We start from the raw sequence: 21,548 nt of genomic DNA, 5'->3' as shown, positions 1-21,548 counted from the left end.
ATCGAACTTGGGTCCTCTGCAAGAGTTGGAAGTGCTCTGAACTTCTGACCTATCTCCCCAGCTATTATTTTTGAAGGGCTGAAGAACTAGATCCATGCCAGAAAGGTGAGGCAGCGTGAAGGTTTTTGACACCTAAGTGCAACTTTGTCTCTTCGTTTCATTTTTCTTCCCCTTTTGAAGCTCCTACGGTCTCTGGCATGGAACCAGATCCATGGATCACAGTTTTCTGGCTACTCCTGGCGAAGGTCAAACGATCAAATGAAGCTCTTTGGATAGGAGAAAGAACGAGTTGGTGAGTTAGGATTGCCACTGGTGGAACCTACGGGAGAGGTTGGTAGATAGGCACAGGCAGAAAGCAGAGTTGCACAAGTTGCCGAAAGTTGTCCAGCTCCAGCACAAAGTTGAAGGGAGCTGGACACACCCCTCTTGGAGCAGGACACAAAAATGAACCCAGTACTGCTGCAGATTCCAATCAGGGCTCCTGAGTGCCCCAGGCAGGAGGAAGGAGCTGCCTAGCTCCACTACCCAATTCTCCCTCCGCCTCAATGACTCAGCATACGGGGCGGGGCGCGTTGCCCCTTATAAGGCTGGCGGCACTGAGGCCTGCGTTTGCATCCACGCCCAATCTACCTCGCCTTCTACGCAGCACTGAATCCGCACCTCATTCTACGCAAAAGCCAGTGAGTGCGCGCCGCCCAGCTTCCCGAATTACCACCAGCCTGGGCTCTCTCGAGACTAAAGCCCTCTGCACCAGACAGCTTGAACCCAAAGCCGGGGGAGGAGATGTGGGAGGCAAAACAGAGAAGGGATCCGGGAGATGAAAGGGTGCACGACTCTGAACCCTAATCACCCCCCTTCTTCTACCTAACATTCTTCTCCTGTCCACCCCAGTGCCGCCGTACACCATTGTCTACTTCCCAGTTCGAGGTAGGAGCTAGCGCCTGCGGGAAGGGGAGGTCTGGGGTAGGGGCTGCAGCCCACCGTTCCCATCCGCCCTGGGGAAACTCCAGTTCATCTTTGACCCACTTGTGGTTGCAAGGCTCTGCTTCCCTCACCATAGCCAGCTCTCCGAGACCTGAGGTGGCTTTGAGGCTGGCCTATACACTATCCCCACACCCTTACCCTGACTCCATGCAGGGAGGTGTGAGGCCATGCGCATGCTGCTGGCTGACCAGGGCCAGAGCTGGAAGGAGGAGGTGGTTACCATAGACACCTGGATGCAAGGCTTGCTCAAGTCCACTTGTGTGAGTGACACACTTGGTGGAGGGGGCAGACCTAAGTAAGGCCTTAGGAGGCTGTAACTGGGAGGCAGCACCCTCACCAGGCTTTGTTCTCCCTCCAGCTGTATGGGCAGCTCCCCAAGTTTGAGGATGGAGACCTCACCCTTTACCAATCTAATGCCATCTTGAGGCACCTGGGCCGCTCTTTTGGTAAGTCCTGAACCCAGGTGGTCCAGCTGGTGGGCAGGGTGGTGGTGGTGGTGGTGGTGGTGGGGGTATCAGTCATTGTTTCAGGAGGTATCTGCCCTCGGGGCCACACCCCTTTTAGTCCAGTGTGGACAGAGCAAAACACAGAGGGACACAGAGATTATCCTTGTTCAGGCCACAGTTGTGGTCTGCCTGCCATAGCTTCCTGTTGCCTCTCATGAGCTCTGGACTCACATGACTGCCCATATCCCCTGTCCCCCCAAGACTGGGACCTGCCGACAGCCACATGCCTGGGGGGCAGGGGTTTGAGGTGAGGAAAATCAGGGGTCAGTCATGCTGTCTCTCCCAACCTGCAGGGCTTTATGGGAAAGACCAGAGGGAGGCTGCCCAGGTGGATATGGTGAATGATGGGGTGGAGGACCTTCGGTGCAAATATGTCACCCTCATCTACACCAACTATGTGAGCCTGGATCCCCAGGGGCAGTGGGGTGGGGTGGGGGTAGCGACTGGATGAGCAAAGGAGCTTTGTGCACTTCTGCCTCCCTAGTTTCCTTTCCTGTGTCAGAGCCCAAGTCAGGCTGGGGCAGTGTAAAGAGGACCAGTAGACAGCTTCAGGAGGGGAGGGGCTGGCAAGTGTAGATAGGAAGAGTGTGTGTGCCCATACGTGTGTGTGTGTGTGTGTGTGTGTGTGTGTGTGTGTGTGTGTGTGTGCACACGTGCGTGCGCATGTGTGTCCTCAGTGGAGCCAGCTCTGAGAGCTTTGCAGTAATAAAGACCAGAGAACTTGGCTGAGGAGGGTACCACATGCCTGCAATCACAGTAGCTGGGAAGCCTGAGCTACACTCGGAGCTGTCCAGGGCAGCCTGGGGTAGAGAAGGAGATCTTAGCAGGGATGGAGTGGTAGAATGGAGTAGGAAAGAATTAGCAGCTGAAGGGAATGAGACCTGGTCAAAGCCTGGGTGTTGGCAGTAGGCAGGGGGGTGGCTAGGCTTCTGCCTCCAGGCAGCCCAGGGAATAGTTAGTGGTAAGTCATGTCCCTGGGGGTGGGGTGTATCTGGAGTTCATTATAGGGCAGCAGAATTCCATGAGGGTGGGTGGGAGGATGGGACATCTTTGGGTGTCTCTCCCTGGCAGGAGAACGGTAAGGATGACTATGTGAAGGCCCTGCCTGGGCATCTGAAGCCTTTTGAGACCCTGCTGTCCCAGAACCAGGGAGGCAAAGGTTTCATCGTGGGTGACCAGGTGAGCATCTCTTACATTGCCTTTTCCTTATGGATAACGACAAGGGGGAGCCATTTGTAAAGTGGAGCAGAACTCAGGGGTGGGGAGGGGGCCTCAGCTCTCTGCCCCCCAGCTCCAGCCTTCTCCCAGCTGTGATACCCACACCTCCTGCCCCTGCAGATCTCCTTTGCAGATTACAACTTGCTGGACCTACTGCTGATCCACCGCATCCTGGCCCCTGGCTGCCTGGACAGCTTCCCCCTGCTGTCTGCCTATGTGGACCGCCTCAGTGCCCGGCCCAAGATCAAGGCCTTTCTGTCCTCCCCCGACCATGTGAACCGCCCCATCAATGGCAATGGCAAACAGTAGTGGACCGAAGAGACAAGAGCGTCTTGTCTCCCTTTTCCCAGGACTAATAAAGTTTGTAAGACAAATCAGTGCCTCTGGTGTGGTTTCCTGGTGAAAGGGGGCTCTGGGACCCTCAGGCTGGGAAAGGGCAGAGGACCAGGAAGCTTGCCCACAATGTTGGGACCAGGACATCTTCCTGCTTAATAGTTGCTGACCTTTTGAAATAGGAAGGGGAAGAAGAATAGGAAGAGAAATGAACCAGCATCTAATGAAGTGGGTCTTATGGTCATTTACCAGTCGGTCCCAGGAACACTCAGTCCCTGGCTGCAGGGCAGAGCTCATTCCCTGGCTTGGGATAGGCTGAGGCACTGTGATCTGAGGCTGTCCTTATCCAGGCCAGCTGGACAATCAAGTGGAACCCTTAGACCCTGTGGAGAGGACTGAGATGTGCAAGAAAATAAAGGGGCACAGCAAGTCAAGAAGTCTGATCAAGCTGGCAAAGCTTTTATTGTTCACACAGGTCATAGACTCTGAAAGCAGGATAGGGGGAAGGGCAGGAAAGGAAAGAGGGCTTTGCAGGTGGAGGAAGCTAACTAAGCAGCTGTGGGGTCTAACTAAGTTATTCTTACAAAGCCTTGCCATTATCAGCGGGTCTAAAAACATCTATCTAGCAGGATGTTGGCTAAATCTAGAGATGAGGAGGAAGGGTTACCAAGGTGGGTTGCTATGAGGCCTCTGAAGTTCTGAGAACTGACAAGTGAATCATGGAAGGTAAGCGGAAAGAAGAATAGTAGATAGGAAAGCCAAGGGTGAGTGTTTGCCAAGAGTAAGGCCTTGCCATGGCTTTCCCCATGTCCTGATGGAGGGTTACAAACTGCACAGAGGGCTTCTGCTTGGCTCTCTGGTGATGTGTGAGATTTGTTGCACCCTTCACATACAAGCCAAGGTGAGTTACCCAGAGTTCTCAGAGTAAGAGACCAAGGAGAAGATAAAATCTCATCTGTAAACATATCCAACCTTTTAGTGTTTTTGTTTTTTCTTCTGTGTGTGTGTTGTTCTTACTAGTCCTGAGAGTTACAGTAAGAAGGATCAGAGCTGAGTGTGGTAGCCCATATTTGTAAGCACAACTTAGAGGCCAGATTACCTTGACTTCAAGTACAGCCTGGGCTACGATGAGAACCTGACTCAGATAGCGGTACTTATGCCTGGGAAGGCAGCTCAGTAGTTAAGAGCACTCACTCTTTGAGAACCAGAATCCAGCTCCCAGCCGCAGTATCAGACACTGCACAGTCACCCGCACCTCCCACTTCTGGGCCAGGATGCTGTCTTTCTTCTGGCCTACTTGGGCACCCATACACACTCAAACACACACAAAGAAAACATGGAGCTGGAGAGATGGCTCAGTGGTTAAGAGCACTGACTGCTCTTCCTGAGGTCCTGAGTTCAATTCCCAGCAACCACATGGTAGCTCACAACCATCTGTAATGGGATCCGATGCCCTCTGCTGGTGTGTCTGAGGATAGCAACAGTGTACTCACATACATAAATAAATAATTCTTTTTTTAAAGATTTATTTATTTTATGTATATGAGTACCCTGTAGCTGTCTTCAAACACACTAGAAAAGGGCATTGGATCCCTTTACAGATGGTTGTGAGCCACCATGTGGTTGCTGGGAATTGAACTCAGGACCTCTGGAAGAACAGTCAGTGGTCATAAGAACTGAGCCATCTCTTCAGCCCAATAAATAATTCTAAAAAAAAAAAAAAAAAAAAAAAAAAAAAAAAAAAAAAAAAAAAGACACTGTGGGTGATTTTTTTAAACCAACTGAAAAATCATTCAATTTTATTTAATGAAAGTTTTACATAATACAAGAGGTTTCATAACAGAAAAAAGACTCAGGATTCAGTAAATGTTGTGCACCTATGTTATAAGGGGCTTAGGTTGGCCTGTTTAACGATGGGGAAGCACACAAAAGAATTTTCTTCTTCACCTTATTTTTTTGAGACAGGGTCTCTTACTCAATCTGGAGCGTACGTGTTTCATCTACACGGGTCAGCTAACAAAACTCAAGGCTTGACTCTATTATCATAGATCTAAAAATTCCTTGTTGTTTTTTTTTTCCCCCTCTCCCAAGACAAGGTCTCTTTGTGTAGCCTTGGCTGTCCTGAGACTTACCAGGCTGGCCTCGAACTCAGAGATCCACCTGCCTCTGTCTTCTGAGTGCTGAGATTAAAGGTGAGTGCCACTACACAGCCTAGAGCAGGGATCCTATGTGCCTGCTGCATCCTTTTTATGTAGGTGCTGAGAGCAGAGCTCAGGTACTCAAGCTTGTTCAGTAAGCACTTTATCTGCTGAGCCATCGTCTCCCAAACACTGTTTGGTCTATATTTTTCATTTATTTGGTTTTTGTGTCGAACGTGAGGATCTAGGATCACAATTTTCTGGCTACTCCTGGAGAAGGTAAATGATCAAATGAAGCTCTCTGGGCGGGACAAAGAAGTTGGTGAGTTACTGATGGCCACTGGTGGAATCTACAGGAGAGGTTGATAGATGGGGACAGGCAGAAAACAGAGTTGCACATGCTGCAGAAAGCTGTCCAGCTCCACCACAAAGTGGAAGGGAGCTGGACACACCCCTCTCGGAGCAGGACACAAAAATGAATCCAGCATCTCTGCAGACTCAAATCCTGCTCCTGAGTGTGTGTCCCCAGCAGGAGGCGGGAGCTGCAGAGCTCTGCTACCGGCTTCACTCTCCACGGTGTTGACTCAGCATCCGGGGCGGAGCGCGTTGCCCCTTATAAGGCTGCAGGCTGTGGGGCCTATGTTTGTGATCCCGCCAGAGGTACCTCGCCTTTTACGCAGCACTGAATCCGCACCTCCTTCTACGCAAAAGCCAGTGAGTCCGCACCGCCCAACTTCCCCGGGATACCAGCTTGGAGCTGCCGGGGCCTGGGCTCTCTCGAGACTCCAGCTCTCTGCACCAGACAGCTTGAACCCACAGCCGGGGGAGGAGATGTAGGGGGGAAAAGCAGAGAAGGGATCCGGGAGATGAAAGGGTGCACGACTCTGAACCCTAATCACCCCCTTCTTCTACCTAACATTCTTCTCCTGTCCACCCCAGTGCCGCCGTACACCATTGTCTACTTCCCAGTTCGAGGTAGGAGCTAGCGCCTGCGGGAAGGGGAGGTCTGGGGTAGGGGCTGCAGCCCACCGTTCCCATCCGCCCTGGGGAAACTCCAGTTCATCTTTGACCCACTTGTGGTTGCAAGGCTCTGCTTCCCTCACCATAGCCAGCTCTCCGAGACCTGAGGTGGCTTTGAGGCTGGCCTATACACTATCCCCACACCCTTACCCTGACTCCATGCAGGGAGGTGTGAGGCCATGCGCATGCTGCTGGCTGACCAGGGCCAGAGCTGGAAGGAGGAGGTGGTTACCATAGACACCTGGATGCAAGGCTTGCTCAAGTCCACTTGTGTGAGTGACACACTTGGTGGAGGGGGCAGACCTAAGTAAGGCCTTAGGAGGCTGTAACTGGGAGGCAGCACCCTCACCAGGCTTTGTTCCTCCCTCCAGCTGTATGGGCAGCTCCCCAAGTTTGAGGATGGAGACCTCACCCTTTACCAATCTAATGCCATCTTGAGGCACCTGGGCCGCTCTTTTGGTAAGTCCTGAACCCTGGTGGTCCAGCTGGTGGGCAGGGTGGTGGTGGTGGGGGTATCAGTCATTGTTTCAGGAGGTATCTGCCCTCGGGGCCACACCCCTTTTAGTCCAGTGTGGACAGAGCAAAACACAGAGGGACACAGAGATTATCCTTGTTCAGGCCACAGTTGTGGTCTGCCTGCCATAGCTTCCTGTTGCCTCTCATGAGCTCTGGACTCACATGACTGCCCATATCCCCTGTCCCCCCAAGACTGGGACCTGCCGACAGCCACATGCCTGGGGGGCAGGGGTTTGAGGTGAGGAAAATCAGGGGTCAGTCATGCTGTCTCTCCCAACCTGCAGGGCTTTATGGGAAAGACCAGAGGGAGGCTGCCCAGGTGGATATGGTGAATGATGGGGTGGAGGACCTTCGGTGCAAATATGTCACCCTCATCTACACCAACTATGTGAGCCTGGATCCCCAGGGGCAGTGGGGTGGGGTGGGGGTAGGGACTGGATGAGCAAAGGAGCTTTGTGCACTTCTGCCTCCCTAGTTTCCTTTCCTGTGTCAGAGCCCAAGTCAGGCTGGGGCAGTGTAAAGAGGACCAGTAGACAGCTTCAGGAGGGGAGGGGCTGGCAAGTGTAGATAGGAAGAGTGTGTGTGCCCATACGTGTGTGTGTGTGTGTGTGTGTGTGTGTGTGTGCACGTGCGTGCGCATGTGTGTCCTCAGAGCCAGCTCTGAGAGCTTTGCAGTAATAAAGACCAGAGAACTTGGCTGAGGAGGATACCACATGCCTGCAATCACAGTAGCTGGGAAGCCTGAGCTACACTCAGGTTTCCCTGAGCTGTCCAGGGCAGCCTGGGGTAGAGAAGGAGATCTTAGCAGGGATGGAGTGGTAGAATGGAGTAGGAAAGAATTAGCAGCTGAAGGGAATGAGACCTGGTCAAAGCCTGGGTGTTGGCAGTAGGCAGGGGGGTGGCTAGGCTTCTGCCTCCAGGCAGCCCAGGGAATAGTTAGTGGTAAGTCATGTCCCTGGGGGTGGGGTGTATCTGGAGTTCATTATAGGGCAGCAGAATTCCATGAGGGTGGGAGGATGGGACATCTTTGGGTGTCTCTCCCTGGCAGGAGAACGGTAAGGATGACTATGTGAAGGCCCTGCCTGGGCATCTGAAGCCTTTTGAGACCCTGCTGTCCCAGAACCAGGGAGGCAAAGGTTTCATCGTGGGTGACCAGGTGAGCATCTCTTACATTGCCTTTTCCTTATGGATAACGACAAGGGGGAGCCATTTGTAAAGTGGAGCAGAACTCAGGGGTGGGGAGGGCCTTAGCTCTCTGCCCCCCAGCTCCAGCCTTCTCCCAGCTGTGATACCCACACCTCCTGCCCCTGCAGATCTCCTTTGCAGATTACAACTTGCTGGACCTACTGCTGATCCACCGCATCCTGGCCCCTGGCTGCCTGGACAGCTTCCCCCTGCTGTCTGCCTATGTGGACCGCCTCAGTGCCCGGCCCAAGATCAAGGCCTTTCTGTCCTCCCCCGACCATGTGAACCGCCCCATCAATGGCAATGGCAAACAGTAGTGGACCGAAGAGACAAGAGCGTCTTGTCTCCCTTTTCCCAGGACTAATAAAGTTTGTAAGACAAATCAGTGCCTCTGGTGTGGTTTCCTGGTGAAAGGGGGCTCTGGGACCCTCAGGCTGGGAAAGGGCAGAGGACCAGGAAGCTTGCCCACAATGTTGGGACCAGGACATCTTCCTGCTTAATAGTTGCTGACCTTTTGAAATAGGAAGGGGAAGAAGAATAGGAAGAGAAATGAACCAGCATCTAATGAAGTGGGTCTTACGGTCATTTACCAGTCAGTCCCAGGAACACTCAGTCCCTGGCTGCAGGGCAGAGCTCATTCCCTGGCTTGGGATAGGCTGAGGCATTGTGATCTGAGGCTGTCCTGATGGAGGGTTACAAACTGTACAGATGGCCTCTGCGTGGCTCGCTGGTGATTCGTAAGTGTCTATCTCCCAAATGTTGTGATTAGAGCTGTGGAGTGTCATGCTCAGGTTGTTCCTGCAGGTTTCTCTTGGCCTCAGTATTCTGTACTTGATAAGGACATTTGTCTTCTTTTTCTTTCTTTCTTTCTTTCTTTTTTTTTTTTGAAATCCTTCTTTTTTATTTATTTCTTTATTTTATGTGTATAAGTACAATGTCACTCTCTTCAGACACACCAGGAGGGGGCATCAGATCCCATTACAGATGGTTGTGAGCCACCATATGGTTGGTGGTAATTGAACTCAGGACCTCTACAAGAGCAGTCAGTGCTCTTAACCACTGAGCCATCTCTCCAGCCCATTTGTCTTCCTTTTAAGCCCGTATTTTGTTGCTGTAACACAACACCTGAGGCTAGGTAACTCTGGAAATTGTCATTATCCTCTTACTCCTGTGAGTCACCGCCATGCCCTAACTTGTATGAGACAGTGGCTTTCTAGCTGAGAGTTTCCTTGCAGTATAAATGCAAACACAGGATGAATCTGCATCTCATTTGTGTTTGTAATCACCATTATCCAACCAGCATCACCTACAAATCACTGACTGACACTATCTATAAACTAATTAATTTATATTAAAACTGTGAGAAAAAAAAAAAAAGAGCCCAAGAACTTACCAAACACCCCAGGCCAAGGAAAAGTACAACACCTTCACCAGACCCAATAGAAAGAAGCACACTGTCACGGCAATGGCCTTATCAGCCTGTCATTCAAACACACAGCAGGAACATCAAGGAACCAATGGTAGAGAATCTCTACGTATCCCCTGAGCTCCAGCGCTGCATGGCTCTATACCCACTGCTTGATGAGGCCCATTCAAATGGCCATCCATTCATCCACCCATCCTTCTGAACTCCTGGCTCTCACCTTGAGGATTCTGTAGTCTTGTAGCTGAGCTCAGTATTCCCCTTCAATTAGCTTCCTTAATATTAAGCACCTACCTGTCACTCTGCCTCTGTGTTGGCTCTCTGCCTTGTCCTTCAGTATTTCCTCTTTGAAGCCTGCAGCCTCTTTCCTTCTGCCCTGGGAAGGGTAAGGAGCAATCTGAGAGTTAAGGGTTAGGACCAACATGAAAGATGCTGTTGCTAGCATTCACGGTGGGAAACTGAGATTACTTGATAAATTACATTGGACAGGGACAATGAATGCTAAGTAGTAGCTAGCTGTTATTTGATACATTCTAGCAACTTGAAAAGATACACATCTGTCTATAGAAGAGAGGCCACAGAGTTTTGGACTTGAAAAAACATTGTATCTGAATCCACTGCAGCTTTTGGCAAGGAAGATACACACCTGGGAAGGAGTCGTGTGTCACAGAGGAACCTCAAAATCTAGCTCATCTTCAGGGATAAAGCATTTCTGAACAGTCCGTCACCAGCACCCAACACCTCTTAGTATATTATCTTTCTCTCTTTCTTTCTTTTCTTTCTTCCTTCCTTCCTTCTTTCTTTTGTGTACACACATGTGTTTGTGTATCTGTGTGTGTGTCTGTGTGTCTGTGTTGTTTGTGGTTTTTGAACCACCACTGCCCTTTGTGGTTTTTTGGTTTTGTTTTGTTTTTTTGTTTTTTGTTTTTGTTTTTTTTTTTGTTTTTTCGAGACAGGGTTTCTCTGTGTAGTCCTGGCTGTCCTGGAACTCACTCTGTAGACCAGGCTGGCCTCGAACTCAGAAATCCGCCTGCCTCTGCCTCCCAAGTGCTGGGATTAAAGGTGTGCACCACCACTGCCTGGCCCCTTTGTGGTTTTTGAACCACCACTGCCCATCTATTTCTTAATACTGCCATGTTGGTGGTTGAACGTGAGTGTAAGTTTTGGTGGGAGAAGCTACATCAAACCACAGTGCCTTTCACAAGGGGATTTCCTGAGCTGCTGCTTATTTATTTACTTATTTACTTATGGTGCCCAAGGAGGGCAGAAGAGGGTGATGGCTCTCTTGGAAATGGAGTTATATAGGCAGTTAGAGTGCGATGTGGAACCAAACGTTGGTGCTCTGGAAAAACAGCCAGTGCTCTTGAACACTAAGCCACCTCTTCAGATCCTTAAAATATTTTTAGCACCAAGTGGCTGACAGAGTAGGGTTTAGGGTTGTGTCATGCATGGCTGCTTTATCCCCTGTGCAAAATTTCTCCAGAAATTTTCTTTAAAACCGAGTTGCGTTGAGGGGAGAAAAGAGTCAGGTGAGATGCAGGAGACTGGCAAACAAAGACTAAGGGTGAGCAAGCGTGAGAGAAACAGAGCCTGCTGGGAGGTTAAGTTCATTTCTTGCCCCTGGGAGCTGGTTGGCTCTTAAGCTAAGCTTCTTAGCAGGAGTGTTTCCTTTGTCCTTCCAATCATGCAGATCAGAGACAGGAGACAGTTATGGCTCAACAGTTATGAGCCCTTTGCTGCAAGACCATGAGGACCAGAATATGGATCCCAGCAGTTAGGAAACAGGCCAGGTGTGGTCCTGTGCACACTTGTAACCCCAGCTTAGATGGGGACCTGAAGTCAGAAGGACTGTGGTGGCTCACTGGCTTTCAGCCTAGCCAAGGAAACTTCAACTCCAGAATCAGGAAGAGTCCCTGCCTCAGAGGAATAGGGTGATAAAAGAAGAAGCATGATGTTCCTTTTCTGGCCTATTTGTGAACACAGGCACACACCCTCAGATACATTCATGCACGCACACACGCACCACTTTTTAAAAAATTATTTGTTTTTATTTATGTGGATTGATGTTTACCTGCAAGTATATCTGTGAAGTATGTCTGTGTGATGATGTTAGATCCCCTGGAACTGGAGTTACAGACAGTTGTGAGCTGCCACATGGTTACTGGGGATTGAACCCAGGTCCTCTGGAATAGCAGCCAGTGCTCTTAATGACTGAGCCATCTCTCCAGCCCTATTTATTTTATGTGAATGAGTGTTTGGCCTGCATGTGTGTCTGTGCACCACATTACATGTAGAGTTTGTGGAAGCCTGAAGAGGACATGGTCTCCTGGCCCTACAGTTATGATGGTTGTGAGCTGCCATGTGGATGTTCAGAATTGAACTTACCTGGTCTCTACCTCTAGCTCTTACACACAACTAAAATAAATAAAATAAAACTTAAAAAAAAATCCAGATTACTTCAAATAAAAGAACTAGATTACACTAGGTAGGCCTTTTCTTGTTTGTTTTAGTTACATTTCATTTGGGTCCGAAGAAATGACTCAGTGGTTAAGAGCACAGGCTGCTTTTCCAGAGGACCCGAGTTCACCCCCCCCGCCCCCCCAGCATCCATATGGTGGCTCACAGCTATAGCTCCAGTACCAGGGGAGCTGACACCCTCTTCTGGTCTCCATGGGCACCAGGCACACATAGTGCACAGACACAGAGGTAAACAAAACACTTGCACACATTAAATAAAAAGGAAATATTTTAATTACATATATTCACTTATTTATTTATTTAGTGTGTTTTAATGCATGCGTGTTTATATACATATGGGTGAGTGTGGAGGGTGAGCGTACACACATGAGTGCAGGTATCTGTCGTTGAAGGCCAGAAGACAGTTTCAAGCCCTCCGAGCCAACCTATGTGCAGAGAGAGTTTCTTATAAAGCATCATCTGTCGATAAAAAAGCTGATGGGCAATGAGCTGAGACAGAAAATAGGAGGTGAGACACTGGCAGGAAGAGAGGATTCTGGGAAATAGTGAGAAAATAAAGGGAGATGCTGGAGGAGAAGATGAGGAAGAGGCTAAGGAAGAAGCAGGTTGGGACTGAAGGAGAGGTAACTAACCATGTGGAAGACATAGAATAGTTTGACCAGGTTAATTACGTTATGAGTTAGTCGAGGAATGAGCAGAAGCTTGTGGGCAAGGCATTTATTACATAGTTTCAGAGGCATTATTGATGGGACCTAAGTGGCCTGAAGGAAAAACAGATTTAGTTGTTGTTTACACTGATGAGATTCCAGAACATTACATGCTTTGGTCCTTAGGAAAAGCGGCAAGCCCTTTTAACCACGGAGCCATTGCTCCATCCCAGTCTGAGTGTTGTTGTTTTGGACAGGGTTTCTCTGTGCCCCCTGGCTGTCCTGAAACTCTATAGACCACACTGGCCTCAAATTCACAGAGATCTGCTTGCCTCTGCATCCTAAGTGCTAAGATTAAAGATGTGTTGCTGCCACATCTGGCTCAAGTGCTTTGACTCTCACTTTTATGTTGCCCTGAGGATGGGGGTACCATAGGGTGAATGTTGACCAGAGCTCCAGAGTCTTTGTCTCAGGGGGATTCCTGGTGTCAAGTGAGTTCTTCATCTGAGTGGACCCTCAGAAGGTGGCTTAAGGATTTGTTGTTACTGTTTCATTTTTATGTTAGTTACTTTTCTCCTGTCTGGGACAAGAAACCCTGCAGAAGCGAGTTAGAGGACCAGAGCTACAGTGTAACACAGAGGCGAGGCCTGGTGGGATTCTTGGCAGCAAAGGTGCTCACTTCTTGATGGATCAGGAAAGAGAACTCAGTCCAAAATAAGGGCCACACTGTAACCCTCAATGTCCACCCCAGGGGCCTAGGTCAGGTGGCTAGGCCTATGTTTAGAAAGTTCCACAAACTCTGCAAACCATGCCACCAACTAGGGACCAGGTGTTCAAAGACAGGAGCCTGTGGAGGACATTTCACATTCAAATTAAAATAATCAAGTTTTGGTAGTCTGAGATAGTTGTGGTGGTTTAAATGAAAATGGCCCCCATTGGCTCACAGGGAATGGCACTATTAGGAGGTGAGGTCTTGTTGGAGTAGGTGTGGCCTTGTTGGAGGAAGTGTGTCACTGAGGGCACACTGTGAGCTTTGAGTTTTCAGAAGCTCAAGCCAAGCCCAGTGTCACTCTCTCTTCCTGCTGCCTGCTGATCCAGATGTCGAACTCTCAGGTCCTTCTCTATCACCATGTCTGCCTGCTTGCCACCATGCTCCCCGCCATGATGACAATGGACTAAATCTCTGAACTGTAAGCCAGACCCAATTAAATGTTTTCCTTTCTAAGAGTTGCTGTGGTCATGGTGTCTCTTCAACAGCAATAAAACCCCAGCTATGTCAATAGTCTCATTATGTAGCCCAGGCTAGCACTGAACTCAGGGCTCACCTATCTCTGCCACCTGTGTGCTAGGATAAATTACAAGTGCATGCCACCACACCTGGATCCCAGCAGTGAGAAGGCACTCTATTAGTTCTTTTAAGAAAAAGTCCGCAGTTCAGAACAGACCACTCCAGACCACGGGGTTCCAAGGGGGGGAGGAGGTTTATTCAGGGGATAGGGCAAAGGTGGGGAGAGGAAGGTGGAAGAGATAAGAGAAGTAGAGGCCGGCCATGAGAGAGAGGAAGGTGGGGGAGGGGACAGAGAGGCAAGAGGGTATGAGAGAGGGAGAGAGGGTAAGAGGAAGAGAATAAGAGAGTAAGAGAGAGAGGAGGGGGCAAGCAGCCTCTTTTATAGTGGATCGCCTACCTGGCAGTTGCCAGGTAACTGTGGGGAGGAGCATACCTGGCTGTTGCCAGGTAACTGGGGAGGTGGAGTTTAGACAGAATACTAACACACTCCATATTCAAACTTCCCTAGAAGTTACAGAGTGAGCTCCTGACTCAAAAAAAAAAAAAAAAAAAAAAAAAAAAAAAAAAAAAAAAAGTGTGTGTGTGTATGTGAGTGGGGGTGGCTGGGAGAAGGCTCAGGAGGCGTGTTCTGCTCTTGTGGAGAACTAGCATTTGGTTCCCAGTGCCCACAGCAAGAGACACAACTCCAGCTTTAGGGATCTGCCACCCCCTTCTAGCCTCTGTGGCACACACACACACAGACACACACATACACTCACCCATCCCTCACACACACACACAAAGAAATGATTAACACAACAACAGTGAAAGAGGCTCACACCTATAATCCTAGCACTCAAGAAGTGGAGACAGGAGAATCAAAAGTTCAAGGTCAGGCCTGTCTCACATTATTATCAGTATCTGCATCACCTGAGGGCATCTCTGCAGATGTCAGGCTGGGAAGCAAATCTCAAAGAAATGAGAAAAGGAGTCTGATATCAGAGGATTTATTCCAACTGATTTAAACCCAGAATAATCTGGGGAAAGTTTCCTGGTGTAATACAATCAGCTGTGCCCAAAGAAACATAATTACATTGAAATTCAACCCAGGATACATGTCATTTCTTCCAAGAAGATAGGTTCTGGAGATAGGCTACCTGTATAGCTTAAGTGCCTAAGGAAGGCTCTGGACTGGTCTCTGTCATACGGATAGGGTAGAGGTCATTTGGGCTGTGAGCCACCTCTGGTCCCAGTTGTGGGAGCTTGATATGACTTGGCCTACCAGATATCACCAGGCCCAATGGATATCACTTCCAACTCCCAGCTTTCTGGATGGAAACAGGTTTTCATCTTTTCCACTGCAAAGACAATCATGTGCTTAACATTCCTGGTTTCCCTGGAGATCTGTGGGCATAAGGACCTTTGTGCTCTGTTCCCAAAAAACACCACCAATACCATCACCACCATCACCACCACCACCATCATCTAACTTGGAGGTCATTAAATGAGTGTGCTGACATCTTATGATCTAACTCCTATATAAACAGACTCCTACAAAACTGAGAATAAGCAGCTCTGCATGTGAAATAACGGAGAAAAAAACACGCTTTGATTCATTTTATTGGTGGCCCACAGAAAAGCTTACCCACACAGATATAGGCCAGGCAAGAAGTCCAGCTTTTTAGTCTATAGGTGGGCTGGAGTCACAAGCTCATGGGGCCACTCCTTGTTCTACCGTGTGACTCCCTCCACGTGGCCAGTAACACAAAAGACAGAGAACAATGATAATATCTGTTTGTATGAAAAGGACCAACAGAAGCTAGAGTCCTCATGACAGAATCTGGCAGAGCCTCTGTCCCCAAAGACATAGTTCACACAGATTCTCCCACAACTCTAAATTTAGAAAAAGAGACAAAGGGAGGTTTGTTGGTGTGTGTGTGTGTGTGACAGATTGTATATAGAACAGAGATTGGCAGCTAATATCTTTCTCAATTACTTTCCACTGTTTTGTTTGTTTGACACAGAGTCTCAGCATGTGGCTCTAGATGGCCTGGAACTCAAGAGATCTGCCTGTATCTCTCCCACCAAGGACTGGGATTAGAGTTTGTGCCACCACACCTTGCTACTGTAGAGTGAAAAATTATAAAGGCCATTTTATGAAATATGTAGACTTTTTTCTTTGCCCTTAGACCTGGGCAGAAAAATGCAAGTTCCAGAAAGCAGAACTGAATGTAAGATTTTCACTACCCTAGGACACATTCCAGGTGAAGGACATTGCCCCTAAATCAAGCCTCAGGCAGTAGGCCCGCCTATGGGTGGAAAAGTCCCAAGGCAGGAAGACACATTCCTGACCATAAAAAAATACAAGCCATCTAGGTGGGGCTGTGACTGGAGGAAGTGAGAAATATTTTGTAATGATGGTATAGGGGACAGTGACTTGGTAAGACCACATTTTTGAGAAAGTGATTGTACTGAGTAATTTCCATGGCCGTTAACCTTTTAGTGTGGGTTTCTCTGGAATGTTTCGCTATTCTTATGTTATGTGTCCTTGGCAACCCCTCACTCCCTCCCCACTCCCCTGGTTTGTGGTTTTTCCCTTTAAAACCCTCCACGGACTGGATGTTGGGGTCGAACCTCACTCCTGCGCGAGTGTGTGGTGAGACCCCTGGCTGCCAGGTTTCTTCCCTAATAAAGCCTCTGCTGATTGCATCCAGGTATGGTTTCTTGTGATCTTTGGGTGGTCGTGATCTCATGAGACTTGAGGAAGGGTCTCCCGAATATGGGGGTCTTCACTACCATCTTATTTTTGAGACAGGGTCTCTCACCGAATCTAAAATTTACTGTTAGAGTCAGCTAGACCAGCCAGTGAGCCCCAGGTGCCTCCTGAGGCAAACTGTGCTGGGATTACAGGGGTGTTTGGCCACACCTGGCTTCTACCCAGACAGGAGGGATTGAACTCAGGTTTACATGCTCACAGAGCCAGCACTTTACTGATTGACTGTCATCCCAGCCCCCAAGAGAGGTCCTTATCATTCTACTGCACCCCAGAGCTGTCTTCTGGGGTTGAGCTGGGTCTGAACCATGACCTGCTGAGAAGCTTTGAGTGAATGTTTCAGGATCACTTGAGTACAGCACCACCAAAACAAGAGAAAGTCCCAGCCAGGAATCTCCGTTTCGAGAAACTTGGGAAAACACAATTTACTTCTAGATCTGGTGAGGTGAGCTGGCTTGCTAGGTAAGGGAGCTCGTGCCGAGCCCCCTGCTGAGCCTGAGAACCTAATCCCCAAGACCTATGTGGTGAAAGGAGACAACCAACCCAGTTGTCCTCTGACCGCCACATGTGTGTGCTCCATGGTGTGCACGTGCCCACATAAAATAAAGTGGTTTTTGTTTATTTTTGTTTTTCTCAAGACAAGGTTTCTCTGTGTAGGTTTGGCTGTCCTGGAACTCCCTCTGTAAGCCAGGCCGGCCTCAAAGTCACAGAGATCCACCTGCCTCTGCTTCCCAAATACTGGGATTAAAGGAACCAACTGGTTTAAAGTGTTTTGGAAGGGGGGGGGGGTGAGGATGTGTGTAAGCAACAGATCACTCACCTAGCACATGTTCAAGGCCCTTAGTTAAACCCCTATTACCATAAAAATTAATAAAGTTTAAAATGTAAAAAAAAAAAAAATTAAATTCCTGGTTTAAAAAAATTACAGGGGTCTGGAGAGGTGGCTCAGCAGTCAAGAGCAGTGGCTGCTCTTCCAAAGGTCCTGGGTTCAATTCCCAGCAGCCACATGATGGCTCACAATCATCTGTAACTGTGGTCCCATGGATCCAATGCCCTCTTCTAGTGTGCAAATGCACATGCAGGCAAAACACCCATATGTATATATATATATATATATATATATATATATATATATATATATCTTTTTTTAAAAATTACAGATGTCTCAGTAGTTAAGATGATGTGCCACTCTTGTGGAGTTTAATTCCAAGCACCTATGAGGCGGCTCACAACTGCCCATAACTCCATGTCTAGGGGATTCAACTCCCTCTCCTGATCTCTGCTGGCTCCTGTCTACGCACGCATACACTCAGACACATATAGCTACACATTAAATAAACAAATATTTCTAAATGTCTCTATTGTGCTAGGGATTTGGACTTAGCCCTGAGGAATAAATAAATCAACATGGCACAAACAAGAGAGAAGCGTTCACGTTTATTTAAGGCAAGTTTCCATGGCATAGGAGCCTTGGAAATTAAGTAAGGAAATGAAGCTCTGAGGAAACCGCTGGTATTGAGTAGTCATATGGTAATCAAATTGCCAAAGCAGGACAAAGCCAAGGAGCTTGGGGAGGCAGTTAGTAGGGTGGAGAAGTGACTAGAAGACCGGGGATAGCTTAGCGAGCCATTTGTGCAGATTTCCCTCAGCCTCAGTTTTCTCCCTTCTTACTTAGCCTTTGCCCAAGCTTAGGTTGAGAGCAATAGCTTCCAGATACCATGGCCACCTCCATTCCTGACAGAATTTACTCCAGTTAAGTTCAGACCTTGCAAGCAGAAAGAAGGACAAGAAAGAGGTATTAATGTCCTGGCTGAAATGGTAGCTCAAGGGTGGATTTGGTTGGGGGGTGTGGATGGCAAGGGCGGGTACCATGTGTTGAGGCCAATGTCTGGAACCATCCATCCATGGTCTCAAAGCAAACCTGGATGATGTTTTGTGAGTCTCAAGTCACAGAGCAGCTTCGGGCAGTGTGAGGCATCATTCAGAAGGACACGGAAAAGGACCAGCACTCCTTCCCTGATGATAAGAGTCTGCTCTGCTGTAGGGAGGGCACTGTCCTGGTGAGAATTTTATCCCCTATTTTTGAAGTAAGAAAAAAAGGAAATAAAGCAATAAATAAGGCCAGGCCAGCGTGATCTTTCTTGCACCTACTATCTCTCTCAAATGTCTCTAACTCAAAATAGTCAATATGTCAGAGGGGCATGCTTAGGAATGGCGTCTTATTCTTTTTACTTGTACATACATGTGTACATATACATAGCGATGTAGTGTAGTGTTCTGGGTCGCAGGGAGCCTTACAAGGTATCATGGGTAAGATGGAAACCCTGGAAGCTGGAGGGCAAGGTAATTCCAGGACCTGGAGTGCTGATCAGGTGGATTCCAGGCATTGGCTACACAGGAGCTACATGGTCAGGCAGTCAACCCAACACCTCCACCTTCGTGTTCTACTCAGGCTCTCAAGTGGATGATGTCCACCCACATTGGAGAAGCTCATCTCTTTTCATATTCAAATGCTAGTCTTTTACAAAACCACCCTTATAGAATGTCCAGGAATAATGTTCATCTGTCTATCTAGGCATCCCATGGCTCGGCCAAACTGACAGGTACGACATCATATCTGGGCAATCCCAGCTCTACACTGCCCCCTCTGATGGCCCATTTTGTTGAAGAATGGAGAAGGGAAAGTGCTTAAGCGGTGACTGGAGATGGGATAACCAGTGCAGAGGGAGGCTGGGTCAGACAGAGGCCCTGGGTGTGAGCAGATCAGGGCTGCAGGAACCATAGAGTGAGTCTCAGTCCTCCCAGGGACAGCTGGAGAGATGGAAAGGGCCTCCTCGGAGCAGCCTGAAGGGGAAAAAGTACATCTCTGGAGAGCCTTACCTAAGGCCAGAAGTCACATACTGGAGCCAATCCAGACACCAAATTCCCACCTTGACTTTTAAAACAAAACAAAATCAAACCAAACCTCATTGCAATAAAATGAGGCCTTCCAGGACTTGCCACTAGAGAGCCAAGAAAGAGGCATTAGTGTCCTGGCTGAAAAGGTGCCATGGGTGGTGGGGCTGGGTGTTGAATGGCTAGGGCTGATTATATGGATAGGGGCTGTTCAGAGTCTCAGAATAACCCTGGATGGTGCATCAAGGTGGATGCCTGGACGACTTGGCAAATCCCAGGTACAGCTGGAGGTCACACCAGGCACTGCCCAAGAGGCTGGAGAAATAGGCCAGTGGCTGCAGCTCATATTGCCACAGGGAGGCCTTTGGATTCAGGCAGTGTGGGTCAAAACTGAGATGATGTCAGGATAGAGAGGTAGCTAAGCAATTAAGAGCATTGGCTGTGCCCAGGCAGTGGTGGCACATGCCTTTAATCTCAGTCTCAGGAGGGAGAGGCCAGCAGATCTTTGTGAATGTGAGGCCAGCCTGGTCTACAGAGTATGTTCTAGGATAGCCTCAGCTACATTGCTGCCCTGTCTTGATAAACTAAACTAAACTAAACTAAACTAAAAGCACTAGCTACTCTTCCAGAGAACCTGGGCTAAATTCTTAGCACCCATATAGTGATTCACAGTTTGTAACTCTAATTCCAGAGGATCTGTTCCATTCTTCTGACCTCCACAGGCACCCGATACGCAAGTGGTGCACAGACATAGACTCATGCAGAACACTCATACAAATAAAATTACAATTAAAAAAGAAAGTAAGAACTTGGCTTTCCTATGTGCTCTCAAGGTGACAAAAAGCAAGGGACACAAGAAAGATCTAATGTGGGGGAGGGGAGCAAGCAAGTGCAGAAAGAGTGACAATGGGAACAAACTTCCAAGCCAAGATAAAGATAAAAAAGATACTACAACAGCGAGGATATAAATGAGAGAAAAAGAAAGAGTTTGCGGGCTATCATAGGGTAGCACACATGAGGAATCTCGAGGTGGAGAGTTGAGAGTGTGTAAAATGGAGTAGATAACGCTGTGGTCACTGGAGAACAGGGGAATGTTGTTTGATGACGTCCAGAGAGAAGAGCAGGGAGAACCCTAATGGCAGGTGGCACATGGTCACTGAACACTGGTGGCTTCTGGTAGGTAAAGAACAGAGGACACAGAGCCATGAAGCACTGAGGACCAACCAAGACCCACAAGGACTGTCTCGTGGAATCCAGAACTCCCAGGAGTGAAGAGACCCCTTGTCTTAGTCTTCTCCTGTTGCTGTGACAAAATCGACCTAAGAGAGAAGGTTTGTTTTCCTCACAGTTCCAGGTTACAGTCCACCAGGGCAGGGAGTCACGGCAGTAGGAGCCAGAAGCTGTTGGTCCTGTCAAAGGCACAGCCAGGAGAGAGATGCGCATGCCTGCTGCAGTCAGCTCCCTCTCTGCACTTACAGAGTCCAGAATCTTCTGTGGTAAGTCCCCACAGGCATGCCTAGAGACCCATCTCCCAGGTCACTCTAGACTCCAGAAAGGTAATAATGAACACTACCATTATACATGGTGACTTTTAAGTCACACGAGTGTAAAGCAGAAGGCAACGGGGAATTGCATTAGATTTTGGGTGGGTGTTTTGTTTTTTATTGCCTTGGCTGTTCTGGGACTTTGTAGACCAGATTAGCCCCAAACTCATAAAGACCTACCTCTGCCTCTCCTCTGCCCCTCCTCTGCCTCTCTGCCTGTGCCCTCAAGTGCTTAGATTAAATGCATGTGCCACATGCACTGGGCCTGGGTGGTTTTTAAACAAGTTCAAAAGTATTTTGTCTTCTACCTTCTCAGTGAAATGTTTCACTGCCTGAGGAAGACGGGGCTGAGGGAGTAACCCTGAGGGGCTTCCAGGGCTAGAAGACATCACTTCACTTGTGTTAGTTCATTTTTCTGGGATAAAATGCACTGACAAAAGCAACTTCAGGAAGGAAGGGCTTATTCTGGCTTACAGTTCTACGGTGCAGTCCATCATGATAGAAAGCCACAGTGGTGGGAGCAAGAGGCAGCTGCTCAGGTTGTCTCTGGAGTCCCCTGTAATCCCAACACCAGAAAGGCAGAAGCAGGAGGATTCCAAGATCAAGGACAGCTAGAGCTAC

The 21,548-nt window shown here is 48.6% G+C and overlaps 2 protein-coding genes across 3 annotated transcripts; both read left to right on the top strand.

The window, feature by feature from the left end:
• The first annotated feature begins 535 nt into the window (after positions 1-535).
• Positions 536-3,082, top strand: LOC117698262 (glutathione S-transferase P 1). Its single transcript, XM_034489766.2, has 7 exons — positions 536-680; positions 892-927; positions 1,138-1,244; positions 1,343-1,430; positions 1,784-1,887; positions 2,562-2,669; positions 2,829-3,082. Coding segments are annotated over exons 1-7 (633 nt in total). The 5' UTR covers positions 536-679; the 3' UTR covers positions 3,018-3,082.
• Positions 3,083-5,750: 2,668 nt separating this feature from the next.
• On the top strand, positions 5,751-8,282 carry LOC117698288 (glutathione S-transferase P 1). 2 transcript variants are annotated; one of them, XM_034489813.2, is made up of 7 exons: positions 5,751-5,893; positions 6,119-6,154; positions 6,365-6,471; positions 6,571-6,658; positions 7,000-7,103; positions 7,764-7,871; positions 8,029-8,282. In XM_034489813.2, coding segments are annotated over exons 1-7 (633 nt in total). In that variant the 5' UTR covers positions 5,751-5,892; the 3' UTR covers positions 8,218-8,282. The 2 variants fall into 2 exon arrangements, with proteins under 2 accessions (XP_034345704.1, XP_034345694.1); XM_034489803.2 differs by lacking the exon at positions 5,751-5,893 and having other exon boundaries at positions 5,927-6,154.
• The last annotated feature ends 13,266 nt before the right edge of the window (positions 8,283-21,548 follow it).

Source organism: Arvicanthis niloticus, chromosome 1, assembly GCF_011762505.2.
Source record: "Arvicanthis niloticus isolate mArvNil1 chromosome 1, mArvNil1.pat.X, whole genome shotgun sequence".
NCBI lineage: Eukaryota > Metazoa > Chordata > Mammalia > Rodentia > Muridae > Arvicanthis > Arvicanthis niloticus.
This window is presented reverse-complemented; position numbering and strand designations above follow the sequence as displayed.